The 18757-nt window shown below is 35.5% G+C and overlaps 1 protein-coding gene across 11 annotated transcripts; it reads right to left on the reverse strand.

Annotated features, from left to right (window-relative positions):
* Positions 1-187: 187 nt before the first annotated feature.
* Angel2 (angel homolog 2) lies at positions 188-18174 on the reverse strand. Of its 11 annotated transcripts, none has more exons than XM_078022790.1 (10): positions 17761-17822; positions 16255-16318; positions 15381-15706; positions 10935-11191; positions 10175-10244; positions 8700-9121; positions 7796-7922; positions 6970-7027; positions 4727-4890; positions 188-3304 (listed from the first exon to the last, which is right to left on the reverse strand). In XM_078022790.1, the coding sequence occupies exons 3-10, from the start codon at positions 15697-15699 to the stop codon at positions 3153-3155; spliced, it is 1569 nt and encodes a 522-aa protein (XP_077878916.1). In that variant the 5' UTR covers positions 15700-15706; positions 16255-16318; positions 17761-17822; the 3' UTR covers positions 188-3152. The 11 variants fall into 11 exon arrangements, 10 of the variants coding, with proteins under 10 accessions (XP_077878916.1, XP_077878915.1, XP_005329472.1 ...); XM_078022789.1 differs by lacking the exon at positions 17761-17822 and adding an exon at positions 17064-17518; XR_002484426.3 differs by lacking the exons at positions 16255-16318; positions 17761-17822 and adding exons at positions 4286-4424; positions 17909-18174 and having other exon boundaries at positions 3211-3304.
* Between the last annotated feature and the right edge of the window lie 583 nt (positions 18175-18757).

The raw sequence follows: 18757 nt of genomic DNA on the forward strand, positions 1-18757 counted from the left end.
TTTTATTCCACTAAAAATATCAGATGGTATAATTTTATTCCTTGGTCCTCTATTTTGGCATCTTAGCTTGTAGCACTACCCCAAGTAGTAATAAAGGCTGAACAGAGTACTGAAATACTTTTGAAGAGGCCAAAAGCCAACTTGTGCAGCTTAGTACATCTACCACAAAAAGTTCAGGCACCAGATGTACAATTCTAATAATTTATTACATAATTTACAGGTACAAAGTGCAAATGACTTGATTCCTTCATTCCCCCAAGCCCTTGAACTCTCTGGCTCCCAAATAACTTTGATTATTATTTATTTTTTTTAAAAAAGCAAAGTGTTTAAAGCAGACAGTTGTTAAATTTAAAAAAAAGAGAAAGACAAGATTTCTAACATGCATATTATCTTGATATTAAAAACACAGAGTAAAATAAAAATTTAATTATTTCACAATCTCCCTTTGCTTGAATAGAATATAACACTTTAGACTGTGAGATTTGGTTTCTGCAATTAACGATTGTTTTTGGCAGGTAAAAATGAGGATCCAGAAGCATTACCAACTCTAGTGGTTAAAAAAAGGAAAGACAAGTGGATAATTACTTTTCAGTGGAGCTTTAAAAGCTTGTGAGAAAGTTATAGTGACCTGTTGGCTTCTGGTCCACAAAATAACACTTCATTTGATAAGTTAAAATAGAAAGCAATTTTATGGATTAACTCTTCTCAAAGTGAAGCACATGAAATGGGCCAAAATTCACAATGTATTTATTAGGATATAAAATTTTCAGAGGTTTTCAGGGATATCAGATTGCTAAAATGACCTACATATAATAAAGTGATTTTAAAATAAATTCATTCAATATGAAGCACTAATCAATGAATTTTCATTTTTATTTCCCCAATACTGTAAAGAGATTCTATTATCATTATAATTTTACAATGATAATTCTATTATCATTATAATTTGATGATGACTATATCTGTTAATCAGGACCTATATTATTCTACTAAAAAATGAGGAAAATCTTTGAACTATAGTTGACACTAAATAAAAACTTAAAAAAGAAGGGCTTGGGATGTAGCTTAGTGGCACAGTACTTGCATAGCACATGTGAAGCACTGGGTTCAATTCTCAGCACCACATAAAAATAAACAAGCAAAATAAAGGCATGCTATCCATCTACAACTATAAAAAAAAAAAGTAAGCAATTAAACATTTCAAAGTATTCACTTACTACAGATTTTAATAGATAAATCTTTATCACCTGCACTTCTTCTTGGAGGCTTTCATCTGGTTTATTTTTAAAAAATAATTATAGCAAATGGTATAGTACAAAAATTTTAAGTCCAAGACTAGTATGTTTTCCAATTGAAGACAAGACATTCTAGGAATAAAATTCACTGTAAAAATGTTTATAATTTAGTGCAAAGTGACTGCTTAGTAAAAATGTTTATAATCCATTGATCCTACTGTTTATAAAATAAAATTTTAACTTTTTATATTTTAAAATTTTTTGATTCAAGGGGCTGGGGCTGTAGCTAAGTGGTACAGTGCTTGCCTAGCACGTGTGAGGCCCTGGATTCGATCCTCAGCACCACATAAAAATAAATAAATAAAACAAAGTTGTCCATATACAACTACAAAAAAAAAATTGTTTAAAAAAATTTGTTTTTGGTTCAAACACGTAGAACCACCTACAGGATTTTATCAGACCTCATAAAAACCTCTTATAATCCACTCAAAAATAAGCACTACCTTACACTGGTGCACCACTATAAAACAAAATAAAGGTGGGCTCAGTAGTACACGCCTATAATCCCAGCAGGCTTGGGAGGTTGAGGCAGGAGGATCTTGAGTTCAAAGTCAGCCTCAGCAACTTAGTAAGACTTTAAGCAACTCAGCAAAACCTTGTCTTAATAAAATATTAAAAAGGGCTGGGGATGTGGCGCAGTGGTTAAGCACCCCTGGGTTTAATCCCTGGTACCAAAAAAAAAAAAAAACAAAAAAACAACACTGAAACTGATGGCTTTTTAAAGAGCTCTTCTAGAGAATTAGGTATCCAAGTTGGTATCTCCCCTCAGAGTTTTACAACTTTCTTAGAACCCTGATAGCTGCTACTTTGTTCTGATGATTTTCCTAATAAAATATAGTTCTACAAAATCAGTTCAGTAAAACAGAATCTCTTCCCTAAATCAGGGATCTTTTCTTTTTTTGTGGGGATCATGGAAGGTACTGAGGACTGAAGCCAGGGGTGCTATACCACCTACCTGTATCCCCAGACCCCCCTTTTAAATTTTTATTTTGAGGCAAGTTCTCTCTTAAGTTACATAGGGCCTTGCTAAATTGCTGAGGCCTCAAACTTGCAATTCTCTTACCTCAGCCTCTGAGTCACAGGCATGTGCCACAGCACCTGGCCCCACAGATCTTTTCTTACAGAAAACAGAAAAACACAAAGAAAATCCTAGGTAAACAAAGGCATAACTCAAGTCTACTACTTTTAGGTCCACCTATATCTGTTATGGGGTGAAAAGAGTAGACTTATAAGACCTCATCCTCTTATGGTGACCTCCATTTCCCAAACCTTTTCTCCAAACTACAGGCATATCACACGGCTCAGGACAATAATAAGAAGGATTAAGCATTCTGTACAATTTTAAAGCATTATTACCTTCAAAAACTAAAATGGTAGGCTGGATACCTGTGAATGATCTGATGATTTCTGAGACAACCAATTGGGACTCAAAACACATAGAGTTTTCCCAAAGAAATCACGCCTATAGGACAGAAACAAATTGTGGTTTGCAAGAACTCAGATATTCTGGATCCACTTAAAGCTTTCCAAAAACATGAAATGAAATTCTTCACTAAACAGACTCAAGAAGATGCACTATATTTTAAAAACATTGTCAACTTTACTAAGATTTAGAATAAAAATTTACACATCTTTTATAATAAAGAGTATTTACATCTCAATTGTCAGGAAAATATTTTTCATCATTAAAAAAGGAAATTGTTGTAAACTTGTTTCTTCCGATATCTGTTTCAAGCACTTGATCTCTTCAGAAACTCCACAGCACAAAAATAAACATGCAAAAGCCGAAGAATAACTTTATAGTCTTTGAAAAAGAATATAACCAGAAATAAAATTATGTATATAATCAAAGAAGAGTCAGAGCTCAAGTCTGAATTTAGCCAATAAAGGCAGATGATCTGAAGAGTTATTTTCATTTGGAAGTCCATTAACAGTCCATAAGTCTTGTTCTGTAAGAAGTGACAGTCTAGCTAGAAGTTTCAAGCCACCACCCAGAGCAACTTCAGCTCCTACATTAAAGAAGCAGATACATGTTTAGTGAAACTGTCAATGAGTTATTGTAAATTAATTACACAAGGCTTTTTTTCTAAACAGTGACAAAGAACTTGAGACTCCTACAGAACACTAATATGAAAGTTTTTAGAAGGATTAATTGTTTTATTGAGTTATAACAATAATTCTCAAACTCACAGCAGTTTCTGATATTATTTGTACTTCAAATACATTTTTCTATTTTAAGTTTTGCAAATAATCTTTAGAGGAAAATATTAATGTAATACATAAAAAAATGTTAAGAGTAATTTCAAATGGATAACTACCCAATAAATCATCCATCAACCATTTTGTAACTGCAATAAAACCAAACAGATCCAACCACACTTATGTAGGAAGCTTATCAGGTAACTGGAGAATAAGTATAATTTACTCCCAGAGAGGCTGCCCCCACAGAAGTAAAACATGACACGCTCTCAACTATGAAGAGATTTGAGAGGCTGATCCATGATACTCTCCCGCCACCTAGTGAACTTTTGTAGGCATGACATCTTCCAGAACCCTATTATAGCAAGCTATTTCATAAAATTGATTTTAGTAGGAAGAGTGTTACTAATAAAGTAATCCCCAGAAGGAAGGGGAGGTAAAATAAAACAGGAACAAAAGGGAAAATATAAAAAGCACACACACACACACACACACACAAAAAGGAAGAGAGCTGGGAATGGTGGCCCACACCTGTAATCCCAGCAACTACGGAGGCTGAGACAGAAGGATCACAAGTTTGAGGTCAACCTGGCCAACTGCCAACTTGTAAGACTCCATCTCATAAAATACAAAGTGCTAGGGATGACAGACAGAGAGAGAGAGAGAGAGAGACAGAGACAGAGAGACGGGAAAAAAAAAAGCTGCCCATATTTAAAACTGCCCAAAGTTCTACTTTATATTCTGATTATTTTAAATTCTCCATTTAAAATCCTTTGATTAATGTATACAACCTGATTTTCACTGAGTCATACAAGGAAAGATGTTATCACTTTTGCTTTTTAGAAACACATAGTCACGCTTTCTTCCTCAGAAAGATCCAATATTCCAAAGTCAATATACAAAACTGTTGTTGGCAGGATAAGTGTGGTCCTACAACAAAGGCAGCATGCCTTAGTAAATCTTAACCACAAAACTGTATGATGACCATTGACAATCTATTCAGTTACTATCAACTACGGATATAATTTTTAAATAATTTCTTTGGAGTACTTTCCTGCTTTCCATCATATGCAGGCAAGTAACTGATTGACACCATCAACTGTTTCTTTCAGAGTATTTTAACTTCTAAATCTGGAACTTTATCTAGAGGTTTAGCTAACTTTCTTAACTTCAGCCTTGGAGTTTTAGCTACTGGGCTCTCTAGCAGAGTTAGGAATACATACAGTTTTTACCTGGGTGCCTAGCAACATCTTCTTTTTCTGCAGAGTAGAAAATATAATCCACAGTTATGGCACTTCGAGAATGACAGGTGGTAACTTCTGGAATTCCAGTGTCAGGAAAGAAATGTGAATAAACGGATGACAAGCTAAAATGGTGCTGTAGGTTTGAAGATAATCTAAATTGAAAAGAAAAAGCATTCAGCATCCATCAAGTTTTTCAAGACTCCTATTTAAAGTACTTTTTCATTCAATTTCTACATTAAGACCAGACATTAGGACAAGTTTTATATACACAGACCATATCATAATTTAGCATTCACTTATGCAGTGATATTCAAAATCCAATATATCAATAACCAACATACTAATGAAACTATGTTCAAAAGCCTTTACTTGATAATTAACATGTATTCTAAGACAACTTAAATTATTTTTAAGAAAGAAAAAGACTTCTGACATCAGAGGGACCACATTTTTCTGTTATTCTTGCTCTGATGTATGAGATAACTTCAGGCTGCATCTGAAGTCAGCTTCTACAATGGCTTACATTTACTATAAATACATGTGATGTTATGGGCAAAGGGTTTAAAGATCATTTTCTAGTAATACATCATAAATTTTAAAGATCATTTATGCCATAAAGAAAAATAAAATCTTCAGAACATTTTGAAAATTCATTCAACAAACATTTGTCAAACATCTAATAATTCTAGGCACTATCTTAGGTGCTGAGGCTACAGATAAAAATGAGGTTTTAATGTGGTTTTGTTTTTGACGAGTTAGTATGCCAATAAATAAAGATAATTCCTTGGAATTGCTCTTAACTTCCAACTTTTAGGAACTTCTTATGTTCAGGAACATATATTTACAGAATTATTAAATGTAAATAGGTTTTCTGCAAATTTTCATCTTACCATAAATTTTTCAGTTTACAGATAAAAGCTGTACATATAAATGCACTGCATTCATGTGCAGATAGTCAACCTATCTTTTCTCATATCCCATCTTATTTTAAAACAATTTAAGAATTACTTAAAATTATTACTTTTTAGGTTAATCTTCTTTATTTTTTTTTTTCCTTTGATACTGGGGATTGAATCTAGGGTTTCACACATGCTAGAAAAGCTCTACCACTGAGCTATATCCCCAGCAGCCACCCTCCCCACTCCCCCACCACCCACTTTTTTTTAAAAAACTTTGAGACAGAATCACTGTCACTAGTTGCCCAGGCTGTGGGTCTTATTAAGTTGCTTAGGCTGCCCTGGAACTTGTGATCCTCCGGCCTGTTGCTGGGCTTGCAGGTATGCACCACAACAGGTGGCTAAATATTCCTTTTTGAAAACCAAAAAACTGCTTCCTTTCTTACTGAGTTTTTATGATGTGAGAATATGTTCTCAAAACAAGGTATACAAAATAAAATTAAGAAAGTAGATAAGGGGGCTAGGATTGTGGTTCAGTGGTAGTGCACTCGTCTAGCATGTGTGAGGTACTAGGTTTGATCCTCAGCACCACATAAAAATAAATAAATAAAAACAAAGGCAATGTGTCCACCTACAATTAAAAAAATATTTTAAAAAAAGAAAACAAATAAAATGTAGGAGAGATGCTCCTAATTAGGTTCCTAAGTTTAAATGTTAAAACAAAAACTTATTCACAACATAAAATAATCAAAATATTTCAAAAATTTCCCAAAGAGATAAGACATAGATCCCTGTCTTGTTATGCTAACATAAATCCATTTCTCAACCACAGACCGAAACATTAATGTTTCTTTAATAAGGAATCCACACATCTTCATCCGCTGATGTTCTTTTCCTATAGTTCAAGATATTATAAAATTTCTCTTTTCTACTGGCATACTCTTTTTTTTTTTTTTGATCAATTCTCCTGTAGACTGTTTTGAGATCTAGTAAGTCAAAGAATACTAAGGATCCTCCTGAAAACTGAAAAATATTTTTCTGCAACCTTGACCTTTGTTTAAATTTCAGGGTACTTGAGCTGGTCTAGGTCCTTTCATAACACCAACTAAGCATTAAACATTAAGCTTTATATATTTTATCTCTGTGAATTCTCACAACAACCCAAATTATATATCAGGAAACTGAACCTCAGAAATGTTAAATATCATGTGCAAAATCACACCACTAAAAAAGCAGCATCAACACTATCTTCCTTTTTTATCCAAGTGTTTTTTTGAGAAATATTTTTTTATTCAACTGAAGTCAGGAAGTGTCCAATTGCTTTCCAGCACTCACTTTTCAGCTGTTTCGAGGACCTCTGTTTTCTCCAGCTGTGTTTGTGTAGGATCTTTATCTGTAAGAACAGAAAAATGTATTAAGCTTACTTACACATTCTTTTGTTCTAGTTTGTCTTAGTCCTCTTACTACAGAATGATATTTAAAAAAACACATCTAGTTTAAATTCTACTCTGCCACCTGCCACCTTATGTGTTTTATCCTGGAGTCTGTTTTGATAGTCTCCAGAATTAGGAAAAATAAAATGCAGGGTTGGGGTTGTATCTCAGTGGTACAGAACTTGCCTAGGATGTGTGAGGCTCTGGGTTCAATCCTCAGCACCGCATACAAATAAATAAATAAAAATAAAGGTACTGTGTCCAACTAAAAAAAAAAAAACAACTTTTTTTTTAACCAACTTTTTTTTTTTTTTAAAGAGAGAGAGAGATTTTTTAATATTTATTTTTTAGTTTTCGGTGGACACAACATCTTTATTTTTTTATTTTTATGTGGTGCTGAATATTGAACCCAGCACCCCGTACATGCCAGGCAAGTGCGCTACCGCTTGAGCCACATCCCCAGCCCTACAACTTTTTTTTTTAAATAAAACAAAATGCAAACATTTCAAAGGCAACATGCAAGTAATCATGCATATGTAATTTTGGAAGTTCAACTTTACAAAGTAAATTTAAAGCTCTTTGAAAAAAGGAATGAGCAAATAGATAAATACTTATCATATATATGAATATTCATCCCTGAGATGCTATTCCTTTAAATTTTTCATCTTACAGCTTCAAAAGGAATACTATTGCCCAGCAGACTGCCAAAATGAACTGCAAACGCTTACCTGTCTTTTCTACTTTTGGTACCTGCTGTACCTCATACACACAGTTCTGTGAGATACCTAGGTTTGGGGGCCAAATTGGAATAGATAAAATTCTTTGTCCCCGTGAAGACTGTTCCTGGCCAGATACCTAAACAAAAATAGTAAACATTACCCATTATTCATTATGTTAAGTAATTATCTGTGCTTATAAAAATCATGTTCAAATACAGTTCAGAAAGTACTTATTTATATGAAAACAAGTCTTTTCCTATATACACATTTTTCTCTAATTTAAACATCCAAACCATTTAACGCTTTGACTAATACTGCCTCTCCCTTTTTGCTACCTGCAATATAATTCCTATTATATCAAATACTAAGAGGATCAACTCTTTAAATTTATGATTACTCAAAACTCCAGGAGTATAGTTTACTTTGGTTAAATATACTGAAGATCACATGATTAAAGCAGAGGAAAGCACAATAAAAATAATAGCACCAGATAAATTATTATAAACTAAAGCATTAAAATATTACTCATTATGTAGAGGAAAATATAATGAAGACTAGTTTTGCTAAGAGTGTTGCCTGTATCCAGCATTCAAAATTCTATCCTGCCACCTTTTGAACAGTTCTTTATTTGTGAGGTATTCATGTCTGGCAGTTTTTTTCCCCCTATTTTTCTTTCTTTCTTGCTTGCTTGCTTGCTAATTCCTCCAAGCAGAATGTTGCCACAGATGCACAGAAAAGATAAAATTAACCAAGTGAATAAAGACTGATTAGGAGTTGTGGAAAATCATCATGGCTTGGTAAAGTGAGATACTGGATCATCCAAGGTTTTCTAACAGCCACAAGATGACTATCCTCACATTACAATGAATGGAGCAACTACCCACCTCTTAACAATGGAAAAGTGAGCACTTACCTTTCCTATGGCAAGTCCTTCATAATTCAATTTTCCTTCCTTTATGAAACTATAGAGTGGAGAACCAGGAACAGAATTAAAGTCACCACACATAACAATAGGACAGAAGCTGCCATCTTTCTGATGTGCAACACTGGAAATCTCTGCCAGCAGCATTGCCAATTGAGTCAGCTTAATATCGCCTCTCCTTGGATTATACAATAGATGTGTATTAGCTACACAGATTGCAGGAGAGGTAGCACATGGAATTTTGGGCTGCAAGAGTAAAACTAATCCAATATTGTCTCTGTCCAAGAGAGGAATATCAGGGCGGAAGAATTCTACTGGATTCACTGATAAGAGCGAAAATTTGGAATGCTTGAAGCAAATGGCACAGCCATCAGGTTTCCTTCCTGTCCGCATCTTATATTCACAGTGATAACCTATAAGAAAGAAAGAAATGTAAAACAAGGAATTGTTTATATATGTCAAAACATAGTTCTTATAATATTTCTCAACAATGTTTAACAAAATGTATTCTGCAGAACATTAGTAATATGGGATGTAAGTAAGTGCTGGAGTCCAAAATGATTAGCACTGGGTTTAACAGATCTCTTTACTGGCTGAGTTAAGTCCTTACTATGCTAATGTGCATCATCACTCTCTCAGTTCCAAGTCATGACAATGACAGTAAGGCTCTATAATCATCTCCTCTCTCTTCACCTCAACTCTAATCTTTTGGCCCATAGCTCTTTCCCCCTTGCTCTGTTCCTATCTCCAATTACCTGTCTTCCTGCTGCCTGGAATGCTCTAGGCATGGCTTGTTCCTCTTTTTCAAGTCTTTGTTAAAATGTCACTTTGATCATTTTGATTAAAATTGAAATCTCATTCTACTTTCCTACTTTTCTCTAGATAAGTATCTCCTGATATATATTATAATTCTAAGTGTGTGCCACCCAAGGGAGGAGACATTTTACCTGTTTTACCCAACTCCACTGTCTAGAACAGTGCATAGTATACAGTAAGCACTCAAAATTATTTGCTGATTAAATAAATATAAAGCAGGTACATTTCTCAATCTATATGACCAAAGATGACCTGTTTCTAGAAGTGGTTATTCATTAAACAGGTTTTTAGCTTTTATCTATGAAGTACTAGAGGCTCTGCTATTGTCATGAACTAGGCAGAATCATCCCTGATCTCATGGAGATCAGAATCTTAGTGTTCTGGTGGTAAGCACAGCAACTGCTGGGAATAGGAACTATTAAACATATTCTGATATACCTATCCCTTTGAATTAAAAGTACATATCAACATTAAAAAGGTTCCCATTGAAATACCTCAAATGTTTTTTTGACCTTCTGAAATAGGTATTTACATTTTCAAAATTAAAATTTTTAGCTTACATCTTACATCTTTCTTAGCAAGTTATGCTTAATAATACACAAATCTCCAAAGTAAAAGTAAATTTGGCTAAAGTAAAAGTTACATTGTACCCAGTGATTCCAAACTTGGCCTGATTTCTGTTCCATAATGATCTTCTTGAACTTCTTGCAAACAAAGTACCTTGGAAGAAAAAAAATAGCTTGAATTAAAACACAGAAATGCAAATATGAATTTTCTGGTGCTTTCACCTTTAAAAGGAGGTTTCATAAATTCTAAACCTGGTGAGAATTGAAAAAAATTACTTAAAATCCTTTTTTCCTGTTATTTTTAGATTTAACAAATTAATGTTTCCCAATTTGACCAATCTCAAAACTCTGGTCTTTAATCTTGGAGCTTTCTTTTTATCCAAGATTGATATTTCCCAAAAGAAATGTTTTAAATTTACATGTCAGGCTCTTTATCCTGAATTCCCATGTTCTTTTGTGCTAATCTTTGGAATCCTTTCTAAGAGAAGTTGATTTTTTTTAATACTATCATTTAGATGAAATTTTTGCATGAACTATTGAAATTTTGAACCGAAGAAAATATTTTCTTAATATGCCAGCTCTTGTTTCAAAACTGACCATACTTACAACTTTTCTGATAATTTTTGAAAAGTTAGATAATTATTTATACAAACAAATGATTCTCTGGAAGTCATGATAACATGTTGAGAACTGTTCCACCATATTTAAGATGTTCTTAAACATCTCTCCTTTTTATCCCCCAACACAAAAAAGGATAAAAATCACTTCATTCACAAATGCACAAATGAAACATTTAACTCAACTCTTCCTTGTGTGAAGAATTTTGGTAATATTTTACACTTACATCTGCATCAAAGTGTTTAATTTCTTTCAGAATATTGGGAAACCTAAAACTCCAGTGTAATACTGGCCGTCGGCAGTGTCTATAAAGGTGTGAATTATCTTCCAATAAATCTTGTGAAAGTATATTATAGGACATCACTGAAAAGTCAAACTTGTTCTCACTGTCTTCACATTGGGGGTCAACATTTTCATCTCCTAGGATCTTCGTTTTTTCTTTTTTATGGTTACATATATATTCCCAATTCCTTTTGATCATGCCTGTTAAAATACATTGGACAAAATAAGAATTAGTAAAAACTTCATTTAAAATGCTATTTAAAAATTCCCATAATGAGTCAAATGTTTTTTCCCTAATGGCCATATAGCACTAAATAACTAGCAGCTGTTATAAAATTGATTGCAAAGGCAGCAAAATGCTATACTAACACATATACAAATTTAAAAGGATCTACAAGACATTCTGAAGGCTAAGAGTACGTGCTAATAAAGTTAATACTATACAGGGGTTGTGGTTTCTTACTTCTCTATGGTTTAGAATAGTTTGCCACAGACAACTATAATGGTGTTTTTGTATGTCACAGTTGGCTTTTCAATGAGATGATTTCACATTATATTTTATTCCCTATTAGTAAAATAAAATCAACAAATGATTAAGTTCCAGAATAACTCTTTAGTTCAGAATTCTGGTATATACATGAATGAAGGTTACATAATGACAATACATGGAAGTAGTACTTAGTATCTAAAACATTGTAGGGGAACAATGAAAACAAAATGAACAAAATACCAAAGCAAAAGCTAAATGTGATTTATGGAAGGCTAGTAGATAATGGCTGGTTGACAAACATAGCATGCAAAAACCAGGAATGTGTTATAGTTTTCATTCCGCAAAGACATAACATACTCTGAAAAAGCAATGAGAGAATAAAAAAGTATGAGATTCTGCATTATAGATAGTCCTTGACTTAAAAATGACCACCATTTATGTAGTGTCCCTCACCACACCATTAAACGGGATACTCTTACTGCCATGGAAGCTATGAAGAAAAATTTGGAACTTTTAGAGATCTAACTATGAGCTCAAAAGGAAGAAGAAATAAATAATGGGAAAAAAAATACAGTAGGAGATGGACTTCCAAGCATGATTAGATTATATGAAAAAACAGCCCTGGAATATCTTCTTCTACTCTACATGAAAGTTTTCACTTTGCTGGATTATAATGCCTAAAATCCTACCAATTAAAAATTAAACTGAGGTTAAAATATCCTATAAATTTATACATGAAGTGAAAATAAAATTAAAAGGAAATACACTAGTATTTTTGTAAATAGTTATCTTTGAGTAGTAGGATTGTGACAGAATTTTCCAAATCTACAATAATTATCTATTTACCTCAAAACACAAATATACCAATAAATACCTTCTGGTAAATTAATATAAAATAATAATACCTTCTGGTAAATTACTTTAATCAGACTGCTTTCCTCAATATCTAAGTATCTGATGCACTGAGGGGATAGAAATGTTGACCGGAGGACACAAGAAGATAACTAGTATGACTAGTGCAGTCTGGAGGGAACAAAGGAATTGGAGACTTATGATTTCATGAACATATTAGGAGAAGGGTAAAGGAAAAAAAAAAAAAGAGGAAAGAAACAAAACCAAACTAAATGAAAGTTCTCAAGTATTCCATAATTTTACATGGAGCTTGTCCTATGCACAGAAAAGGGAAGAAAATTATTCCTTTCTCTATCCTTCACCAAACATGCAGAAACCTACCCCAAAGGGCTCAGTACTAGGGCTAATTATACTACCTCCACAGAGCTACTTAGAGATTTACAGAACACTATTCATAAACTGGGGTTAGTCTATGATGGTTTTAGCCACCAATCAGTCTTCAAATGTATACAAATGTATATGAGATGGAAAGGGTCTAATCATGCAAACAAAATGTAAGCTACCGTCATAAATAAAGCACTATCTTGGTCACTGCCATATGAAAATATGAAAGATGAGGGTCTAAAAAATGTGTTTGCAGTTCCTTATAAAATATATGCACATAATGGCATATAAATGCTTTAAGATTTTTATAGTCCTGGTAATCAGTTTGTAAATCAACTTTTTTTTTCGATTTTACTTTTAAATAACCAGGACCATCCAATTATCTGATTAATACAGTGGCTTTCAAACTTTGTAGAACCTTCTGTCATTATTTTTTGTCATAGAACACCAATCTCTGGCATAATGGGACTGGGAATGTGATGATAGAGTAAACACACATTTTATTTGATTTTAATAAAAATACATAAATGTGTTTCAAGTGCTGGGGTTCCATGGAAGACAATTTGAAAACCACTGACAGAGTGGATAGTCTTCGACCTTCATATACTTCACAACATAAATTCACACTGCAAAAGCTTATATACCTTCCATGTCAGGAGGAACAAGATGATCACAGCAGAGAAGATGAATCAAAGAAAGTAAGCAATAGGCCTGATCAGGTTTTTGAGCTGCCTAATTAAAATATCATAATTGTATCACACAAATCCTTCAAATACCACTTTAAAGTGATAGGCAAGTTAGCAATGCTGTTCTCTTGATTGAAAAGTATTAGTGAAATATCGGAAGTCACAAATATGGCTTAACGAAGAGCCTTTTCCTTATTCACAATACCTAGGAAGAATGGACATATAGAGAGTCAGGTTGCAATCAAAGATTATCAGTATGTAAATGTAATTCCCCATCCATTAAAGGGAAAACACCACCACAGTTTTCTGAGTACCTACAATGTAGCCAACAGTGTGGTAGGCACTTTGACATGCCTCATTTCTTCCACAACAGACTTGCAAGGTAAGCATTACCTTACACTAGGAATCTAAGGAGCAAGGAGTTTCAGTAATCTCTCCACGTTCACACAATCAGTGGTAGAGTAGAAATGAGGGCAGGGAGTGGTATCTAAGTCCATGCTAATGTCAGATGTCACTATGCCACTGCTCTGAGAGCTCACCAAATTTATAAGAGGATAAACAGCAGAGAAGTGTATGCTAACCTGATAAACAACAAATAAATAAATGAAAAGCAATTCAAGGTCATCATACAGACCTGGACTTAGATAATGATCCATTCTTAGGAACCTGATTCTAATGCCTTTAAATATGCCTTCATTCATTCAAATAAATATCTCTTTCTCGCCCCCCCACAAGTAGGTTCTTTGCAACTCTATGATAACAAATTATACATTTGCTTGGATATTAGCTGGACCTAGAATCCAGCTTAAGCCTGTATTCTGCTTTTGTGTAATAAGGGCAGAGAGAACTCAAAGAGTACTAACTAATCAATTCTTCTAACCCCGATTTCTGGGCAAGACTCACTCAATGTCTTCCTCTGAAAAACTTGTATGTCATCTCCTTCCATGTTAACACCCACACAGGCCATGTTCAAATATCTTCAAAGGAATTATCTTCACTGAAAACTATGGTTCAATAAGAAAGACAATTCCAAATTCTACTTGACACTTCCTTTATATTTTCAGGAGGCTGGAGTAGGGTTAGGGTATGTGTAGGGCTGGTGACAAAGAGGGAGCCTAGTGAATTGTTCAGAAGAAAAAAAATATATGAGAAAAATAGACCTAATCAACGTATTTGAAAAAAATGTTTCCTCAGAGTTGCATAAGATAAAATCCCTTTCTAAAAGATATTTCTGACTGACTCAATTTTATAGATCTGTTTGAGAAGTACAGATTTAATAAACTAAAACCTCATTCTGTAAGAAACTGTCTTTCACTTACAATTGTTTCCTTCCCCCCTTCCCCCCATACTAGGGACTGAACCCAGGGAAGTTCTACTACTGAGCTACATCCCCAGACCTTTTGATTTTTCAACTGGAGATAGGGTCTTGCTAAATCGACCAGGCTGGTCTCAAAGTTGTGATCCACTTGCCTCAGTTTCCAGAGTAGCAGATATTACAGTATATACCACCAGGCCAACTTCACTTTCAATTATTTCTTCTTAAATATAATCTTTTTATATTTAAAAGCTAGTGTTAAAAATGAAAACTAAATTTTTGTTTTTAATATCTGTGACTTCCAAGAATACACCCACCAATTTCTAATTCCTGAAAGGCCTTCTGTTGCAAAAACACTGGATGTGAAAATTATTCTTAAATTAAACTTAGTGTTTTAATCTATTTCTCTACTCTTTTCCAACTGTATTTTGTCTGAAATTTCTTCTATTTTTTTTTCAGCCAGAAATACACAAGTAATTGAAAAGAAAAAAAAAACTTCATTGTAAAAAGATTTATTTTTTTCCTAATAGAAAATTACTGACTAAAAATAAACACCAAACATCTCTAAAATCTATAGGAGTTTTAAATATTACAAATGAAAGTGTCAACTTAGTCTATAATAATTTATATCTATTCCTTCACCAAGATAAATGTCACCTTTACCTTGGTGTTTTCTTCGTTTTGATGAAGGCTCATCTCCCTCAGAGTTCATGATGTAACTAGAGAGATGAATCAAAGAGGTCTGGCTCAGGTTGTCAGGTCTCCAGTTACTGTACTGAAACTGAGTTCTAGACTCAAATAAACAAGGTGGTCTCCAATTTAGTGAAAAATGCCTACTACTGAAGTATGGGTAAGGAGCACGAGAATAATGTCCAGGCCACCTCATACAACTAGAAATATGTCTGTTCCAGCAACATCTTTGCAGATTCTCCCACGGTGTAGTCCAGTCTCTGCCCAGACTCTTCGGGTGATGGGAAAACATGGGGTATCTAAAAGAAATAAATACACTCCTTGAGGCACCACTTTTTGTTCAGCTATAGTACACAAAATCTAAACTTAATTCCTCAAGGGAAGATAACATCTACTATTTAAAATCTGACTTCTATATCTGTGAAGGATGAAAGGAAAAGCACGCATGGTTTAGCTATGAGCATCAATACCTCAATACTTTCCCCCTAAACAACCATGAATGGTATTCTAAATACTTAACAAGAAAATGCAACCTCAGCTCCCAAAACGCCACAAACGCTCCCAAAATGTCCACAGTCCAACTAAGAGAGTAATCAACCATCAAACTAGAATTCAGAGTAGCTCTCTGGCACCAAACTCCATAGAAAAATAAAATCCACAGCAAACATAATACTTAATCATAGATGGAACACATATTAGACTGCAATTGAAGCAAATCTCTCCTCCAACTTGGATTTGGAGAAAAAAAAACATGTTTCTGAACAGGTTTTTATACTAAGGTAGATTTTTCCCAAATACTTGTAAAGCTAAGAAAACAAGCCTATCACAACCTTACAAAACTACTTGCCTTGCACATCAGTGGGTGGACAATTTATTTTTACATTCTTTTTTCTTTTATAAGCATTCTTCTCCTTGGGGGAAATTAAAGAGGGTCAAGATCATGTACTAGGAATTCACTCAACAGCACTTCAAGCCCAACAGCATCAATTTAACCTATCATCCAAAGTATCTCCAAAGTAGTGCTAAGATTATCTTTGATATGTTGCTCTCAAGCTCTCAAAAAAACCACTGGAGCCTAAATACCATCTTCTTACTCTAGTAAGTTAAAAAAAAAATGTTAGGATTCAGAGGATTTCTATCCTTGCCTCTGGAATTCATTATAAGTACATTTCTCAAAATACTGTCAATAATATTGACTTTTATGTTATTTTTCATTTTAAGAGCATAAATGCTGTTTATGTGGTCGCAAACTGTTCTCTAACAATCAACTTAATTATACATCTTTAAAGACTTGACACACGTGCACTCTGTCCTGTTTTGTGGTAATTTTTTTTAAAATTTTTTATACTTATTTTTTAGTTGTAACTGGACACAATACCTTCATTTCACTTATTTGTTTTATGTGGTGCTGAGGATCGAACCCAGGGTCTCGCATGCGCGAGGCGAGTGCTCTACTGCTGAGCCACAACCCCAGCCTTGTGATAACTCTTGAAAGCCATAGGTATTTGGGCACTTGGTCTCTGCATTTCCTACCTCTCTAAGCTACTCTAATAAAACTTAAAACTTGGACTACAACATGTATTCTCTGTATTTTTAATTATTTAACGCCTTTTTCTCTTAAGATATTGAGCTCCTTCAGAGCCAGAATCTTCTTACTCATTTTTAGGCCGGTATCTTCACAAGTGCCTAGCACAGTGCCTGGCATACAGCCGGTACTCAGGAAACATTGTTGAACCGAATTGCCATCAAGTCCCAGGCCCACAGGAGTTAACACCAGACCCTCATGACTTTTGTGATAATTAATAGTGATGTGCATCCCACGCATGGTACACAATTAAACCTCCTGATTTGCAACTTATTATTTTAGTTTATTAGGAATAAAAGTAATCCCAGGATGCGGCGGGCACGAGTAAGGGCGTCGCTAATGTAAGTAGCGCCTACTTCAGTGCTTTTTAAATTGTTTTTCTTTTAAGTACGTCAATTGAAAGAAAACATCCAGTCAACAGCACGGCTGGAACGAGAACTTGGCTATAACCGTAAAGGTTGGTATGAAAGCGACCCAAGTTTGAAAGATGCTAACATACCAATAACCAGCCACCCCCCAGGCGTGTGCTACGCACCGCCTCCCTGGAGGTCAGGCCCGCCAGGACCTGCTGCAGCCAGGCTGCCAGTCCCGGGTCGGGCCGCGGCGTCCGGGGAGGCCGAGGCCGGCTTGGAGGCTGAGCCGGGGAGAGGGCCGGGGCGCCGAGGCCAAGCCGGGTTCGGAAGGCCCGCGCCTTCCCAGAAGGCGGCCGACGCGCTCGGCACCCGGACCCGGAGGCCAAGCGTCCCGCCGGCCTGGCGCCGGGTTTACCTATCCCTTTGGGTCTCCAGAGGAACCGTCCCGGCCGCACCATCTCCCCGACCCTCTTCCTCCTCCGCCTCCCCAAGCCCGCCCCGCCCCGGGCTAACCTGGGCCGCCCGCCCCTTCCTCCTCCCTCGGGTCACCCAGCCTTACTGACCGGCCTCTCCCCACCACACAGCGGCCGTAGCCCCTCCTCATACAACGCCAAGCTTCCATCTTCTTTTCTCAGCCGTCGTCCGATTCCCAGGCCCAGGGCTCCACCTGAACCTTTACGAGCCACTCGGCGGCTTAAGGCACCACGGGGCCCCCATCACTCGAAGTCCCGGTTCCCGGCCCGGCTGCAATGCATGCTGGGAACTGCAGTCTCGCCGCCGGCCATGTCTCCATCCTGCCCAGTGAAGCCCTTAAAGCCTTACACGCGAATTGTGCTCAAGGAGCATGCGCAGAGGATGGAAGCTTTCCCGGCCATATCCGAACAGGGCAAAATTCCCGACGTCCGTCTTAAAGAAACACAAAGAAAGAAATGACTGGATCGCTTTATTAAGACCCGTGGGCAGGTGCACCGTTGTTACTGTATGAGAGCTAAGAAGGAAAATAAAAGTTATTTTATCGTATTTTTAAAATGTAGATACTCAAAAGGTGAATGCCCAAGTTGAGGAAATACCCTCTTAGTTCCCATGGAAAGAGGGTACCACAGATTTTTGGCAACTAATTTTGTGGAAACACACCCACATAACTATAGAACTCATTTTTAAAATGTGTATGTGTGTCTTGAGTGCTCATCTGTATCAAATATAGTAGGATTCTAGATTCTTGGAAAACATGAAAAGAGATTGAGAATAAAGTGGGAGAAAGGAGGAGAAAGGCATACTAGAAGGTAAGATCAGTGGTGTTTCATAGGCTGTTGAAGTTGTTTCTTGGGAAACTTTTTTTTTCTTCTTGTGTTACTTTGGAAGAATAATTTTCCCTCAGTATATAATTGATTCTCATCACTAATAGTAGTTAG

The sequence above is a fragment of the Ictidomys tridecemlineatus genome, chromosome 10 (assembly GCF_052094955.1).
Source record: "Ictidomys tridecemlineatus isolate mIctTri1 chromosome 10, mIctTri1.hap1, whole genome shotgun sequence".
Lineage (NCBI taxonomy): Eukaryota > Metazoa > Chordata > Mammalia > Rodentia > Sciuridae > Ictidomys > Ictidomys tridecemlineatus.